The sequence below is a fragment of the Necator americanus genome, chromosome II, assembly GCF_031761385.1.
Source record: "Necator americanus strain Aroian chromosome II, whole genome shotgun sequence".
Taxonomy (NCBI): domain Eukaryota; kingdom Metazoa; phylum Nematoda; class Chromadorea; order Rhabditida; family Ancylostomatidae; genus Necator; species Necator americanus.
The window spans coordinates 26,107,603-26,113,150 of NC_087372.1; the positions used below are offsets into that span (position 1 = coordinate 26,107,603).

The window sequence follows — 5,548 nt, forward strand, 5'->3', positions numbered from 1 at the left end:
CTTCCTTAGGAAGTGCTCCAGTTATTGTTTAAATTTAAAACTTTTTTTAAACCTAAAAATGTCTGAATCTGAGAATATGAGAACTAGTAGGGGTTTTAATTAAGTTTTCAGCAAGTTCTAAACATTATAGAACACTATAAAATGGCCTTACAGAAACATTGCAAAAAATCAGACGTTATTGTGGCTAGAAGCATGAGGAGAAAGAGTAAGATTTATTCCCAAATATCATTTGAGAGCACTTTGACGATAAAGTTCTATTTCTGTAAAAACCATTACTTATGAGAATATAGTTTGGTTATTAGCTAGTGGATTTAAAACGAGACGAAACTACAAACTATGCTTTAACTGGACAGCAATCGGCTACTATAGCATTCATTTTTTAAAATTATCCCTTCACAACTTTTCCATATTCAATTAGTTCATATGAGTAATTTTGTGATAAGTACTGATATCATCAGAATATGAAAATGTTTCCATTCCACCGAATGGGATTTCACATGACGTAGGTCTTTTATTTGTGTAAGCCTGAGCGAAGCGAAAGATCCGAAGTATCATGCAATATAATAAGAGTCTTAATCTGTTATGTGTGTATGTCTGCTTGTACGAAAGGAAATTTCAGAATGGGATGGAACGTGTAGAATTGGTGCATCAGCGCCAGGAGGCTATAAAATGTGGTGAGACGGGCAATGGTGCGCTTGGGTCAGAAAGCACTGTGTGGGATTCCACGGCCAGGGTAGAATTGGTGCGATGACGCCAGAAATCATAATTAGCTGAATTATTGCGCACCAGGACTGCTGAGTTGTTACAAGCGGTTTGGTTGTAGAGTACATGAGACATTGTGAACCGTTTCATAGTCGTGACACTGCATGCGCCCAAACGTACGTTTCCATTTTGTTACTGCTTGCCCTCACCATGTTCTCCGCATCCTTTCTTCAAAGACTGGATACGTACATGTAGACAGCTTCTTGAACAATAGTTAGCAGTTAGCGTGATCTGACGTACCATTCTTATCTTTACCAGAATGATGATAGTGTTTATATCAGTTTATGTCTCACTGCGTACGCAAATGCACCGCAACTACACTCGTGATTCGTTTCGTTTTGACCCGACTATAGTGACGATTTGCAACTGTAACTGTATTTTTCTTGCACAGAATACTTACTTAGATACTTAGATGGCCCGTCTTCACTGGACGTTCGAGCCCCATCATCCCTTCCACTCGTTTCGTTCCCTCGCCATTATCGTCCAAGATGTTCCCAAGTTTTGTGAGTGACGTTGACGTGGTCCTTGAGCCGTATCCAGCTGAGCTCTCAGCTGGTCCATCCGTGTAGCGAACACCCATCTCGTTGGCGGGCGTTTAGCATCTCTTGGGATCCACTCTAGCGTATAACTCTTGCTCTTGTACTTGTACTCTTGCACAGAATGGTGTCCACTAAATACCACGTGCACTTACAATAGTAAACACAATACAAACATGAACAATGACTAGTATCAACATAAGATCTGACTAAATAGTGTGAGTTTCAACAAAAGAAACATAAATAGTGACCAGTATCAATATAAAAAGAAAGCCGCTGTGCAATGGTAGATTGTAACAAACTAATTACAGTGGCAAGCAGCCAAATAACTATATAGCATATGTAACACCGTAGCGATGTGATGAAAATCTACTAATATTTTCACTAAATGCAATAGATATCTATACAAATTGTTCTATTTCACAGCAAACAGTAAATCAAATCAAAGAACTAGAGCAGTATTAAATTTTACTAACAACACACTAAAAACAGCTACACTTATCTGTACATACGCTACACTTCTTCAAGCCGCCAGTGGCCATTTTTGCAAACGTGACACTGGCTGCTCACCCCAGAACAGCACACAATGTGCTACCAGGCTTTACGGAGTGTATCGTTTGAACAGCTCACTCAAACCACTTCATCGTCATCATTCGCATCTGGATTCCTTTCACCACAGATGAAACAAGTCTGGAGCAGTTTACGATCCGTTTGCAGGATATTTCGCGCCTCTTCCTCCAGATTACTATCGTCATCCATGAATTTCTTTCCGTTCCTTTTCCTCTCCGTCTTTATCGTCAATCTCTGAAATGTGTTGAAATAAATAGGGCAGCCGAACTCCGCCACTACTGTAGCTCTTTTCCACTTGTTCTTTTATACAGCGTTTGAATACGGGAGGTTTTGGTCCTGTCCCAGTCGTCTGCATGACGACCCTTCCTGCAAACGGCGTACGTCCTACCCCTTTGTTTCCATCACCTAACATTTCGTTTACAGCGTTTCGCACTACACCATTCACAGCCTCATTCAGTCTATTCAATATGTCGAAGCGATCTACTCTAGATAATTCTCCTGCGAGCTCAGAGAGAAGCGCTTTCATCTAAAACATTATTTTGAAGGAGATGCTGGAAGAGAAACAGCAAAGTCCAACGCTTTCAGTTGTCTGGAGGGCCTCTTTGCGATTGTCCTGCTTTTGAACGTCTTCAGGGGCTACAATTTCATCGTTTACATTATCATAAGATTCGACCTCAGGAGCATATTCGCGACGTTTAGCGGTTATCGTAGCAGTGCTAGCGCACGCATTTGACGTCGAAGTTTCACCGGCATCCAAGCGCAGGGGTCGAAATATACCGCTACCTAAAAACAGAAGTGATGGCGCCTCACTGGTGCTACAGAAATTCAAAAGATCACCTGCTTCGTCGAGTATTGCCACTGCATGAACGTGAATGCATGACACTCCTGACTGATATCCGTCAAGACAGCTGCATTGTGTCTGATATGCTCACACACCACAACGTTCGCAGTGAGAGTTAATCTTGAATTAATATGTAGGTAAACAGATGCTGTTCTCTTTGTTCTCCAGTCACAGTCAAGGTGAATCGTTGATAGTCACCTCATATGCAACTCCATTACGACAACTGGAAACTACTTTCCAAAGGTTTTCTGATTCTTTCGTGATTGGAGCCTAAATGAGACTAATATTTGATCTCCGTCTGACCGCACTGCACGAAAAAAGCTACCGGTGCTTTGAATCTCACCAATGCCTTTTGATGAGATTCAAAGCACCGGTAAACGTACAATGCCTCTTTGTGACGTTGCACGTTTCGCTTGCGTCGCCAGGACATATCAGAACCACGTCGTACGCACTAAATAAAGCTCGTGCCCGTGAAATTAGCTGAATTTCTGGGCACTGTTGAACTTGCTTACCGCAGATATAAGCTGCAGATCACAATCACGTGGTCACGTGTTTTAGCAACTTATAAGTCACAGTATCCATTCTACTGGTAACAAGGCGCCCATTCTCGTCTTCGTCCCGAGTAATTCCTCTTGATGTGCTAAAACTGTTTCCTATGTTGACTGCAAAAGAAGACAAGTGATACAAAGTAGACGTACACCCAGCATTTCTGTCGCTTCCCTTGATGCTAACCAGGTCATATAAGCAGAAAACTTGTTCTCAAGCGCTTTCGATAAGAAGTGAAGAGATCAAGCGTTTCGCCGTTCGTTCATCGCACGTGTTCTGTTCGTGGGAAAAATTCATAACATTTCCAAAAAAAGGTGAGACGTTGATGCTGGTAATGAACTTACTTTCAACGGCTCTTTGTGCTTCCTTTGCAACGCTTGGCTAATGTGAGACGAACACTACACTTTAGCAGCCCGACTCGCAGGAAACACCGCCTTGAAAGCATTGTAAAAGACATATGTGCCATCTGTCATTACATACTAGGGGTCTAGCTCTTTGAAGCACTCCTAAATCATTGCTTGTAGTTCAGAAAGACGGTAACCTTCACTAGTTCAAAAGCACTTGCACTTCTCTTGCAGTCATGCGGAAGGATAACAGGTGAGGTGGGAAACCGTTACCTCCGTCGTCAGACACAAGCAGCGTGGCCAATCGGAACACGTACCGACTCACGTTGACCACGTACCACGTACACACGTATACACGTACCGGCACTCCCCTCCCTGCCCATTTCGCCGCGTCTGCTGCTCTTACGAGGAGTTTTTTTCGCCGCGTCCGCAGCTCTTACTAAAATTTTCGAAGGAAAAGGAAAGTGCCTGGTATTAGATTTTGTCTGAAAGTATAAAGTATACTTGTAAGTTAATATAAATGAAAGAGGTTTGTATATATGCCATTTATGCGAGTGAAAATAAAATTATCCTGTTTTGACTTGTTACATGGAAATTAATCATGCATCTCTGGGAATGCAAAAGATACTTCAAAAAATTTCCCCCTGATCGGTGTAATTCTATATTCTTTTGTTTTTTTTTCTAAAAATTTCTTTTCGCTTATCTAGCTGAATAAAACTGCCATCGAACGCCTAACGAGACGCGAATAATGTCTCGCAGACAGACATTGCACTTGAAGGTAGATCTCGAAGATACAAAGGCCTCTGTTTGCCATTAATACACCTAATCTGTCATATTGATTTTATGTAGAGAATAAGCACAAATTAAGCAATAAACCGCTGTTGAATGAACTTTGAAGAACCATATTAAGTTTTATTCTATAAAGCGCACAAGGAAGTACTAAAATATTTGACTTGGGTTTTTTTTTTCTTTGGTTCTGTATAAACATTATATCTATATAAAATTTTGAAATAATAAAATCTAGAGAGGAGCTCAAAGAATGTGCGCAAAGTAATAAGGACGTAAAGTTGCTGGGAGTATAGTTGCTGCATTCGAGAGTTGAACATGAATTCGTTGAATGACATCGTGACAAACACAAACTTATGCACTGCGAGTTATATAGAACAGTTTGAGTGTGAAATGTGTGAAAATATATTCATTTCTTTTCCTTCATTCTTCTTGTTCTTTTCCCAACTTTTAAGTGGATGAGAGGATCTAGTTTTCTCCTTAATTCTCGACCATTAGTTCGAAACCGTCTTAGCTCCAATCAAACCTTTCATTGATTCTTTCATTGCTAAGGAGTCGATAAATTGGGGACTGACTCATCTGAGGTAATAAAAACACCGACTTGATGCATCCGTTGTCCCTCACGATTCATTGTATAGGCAAACACGCGTTTATGAAGTTTTAAGAGCAGCATATCACGAAATTAACGCGGTACGGAAACTTCAGGAAAAGCGTAGATTCCCGGCTGTAGATTACGGAAACGAGCGTATAGCCATATAGTAAGGTCACAACGATATGCGGCTGCGCGTACGCAGGGCGTGTTGCAACTGAAATCGTCGTAAAAATGGCGCGGAAGATGCCGTTTTTTACAATAACTAAGGGGAGATGAGTGGAACCGTACCGAGTTCCGCACTTTGCTGCCAGAACGCTACGTTGTCGCTGTGGGTTCTGCACTACGTCAAGATCGTGCTATGCTGTCTTTAATCAACTGCAGTGCAACGCAGGGAGTCTTGGAAGTTATTTGCCTTGCACCGCAGTGTTGTAAGAGGTGTTGTGCAAGCACCTTTTGCATGGTTTCCAATAGTGAGCTTGCAATGTCGTAAACAATTATTCAGTCACGTGAAAACATATAATCTAACCATGATAACAAATAATGTATGTTTCATTTCTAGTAACCAAACGCT

The 5,548-nt window shown here is 41.3% G+C and overlaps 1 protein-coding gene across 2 annotated transcripts; it reads right to left on the minus strand.

The window, feature by feature from the left end:
• Window positions 1-1,162: 1,162 nt before the first annotated feature.
• On the minus strand, window positions 1,163-2,924 carry RB195_019511 (uncharacterized protein; the record flags this gene model as incomplete). 2 transcript variants are annotated; one of them, XM_064187389.1, is made up of 6 exons in its annotated part: window positions 1,163-1,342; window positions 1,935-2,102; window positions 2,257-2,394; window positions 2,446-2,651; window positions 2,750-2,829; window positions 2,908-2,924. In XM_064187389.1, the coding sequence occupies 6 exons, from the start codon at window positions 2,922-2,924 to the stop codon at window positions 1,163-1,165; spliced, it is 789 nt and encodes a 262-aa protein (XP_064043269.1). The 2 variants fall into 2 exon arrangements, with proteins under 2 accessions (XP_064043269.1, XP_064043270.1); XM_064187388.1 differs by lacking the exon at window positions 1,163-1,342 and having other exon boundaries at window positions 1,929-2,102; window positions 2,524-2,651; window positions 2,706-2,776.
• Window positions 2,925-5,548: the final 2,624 nt, after the last annotated feature.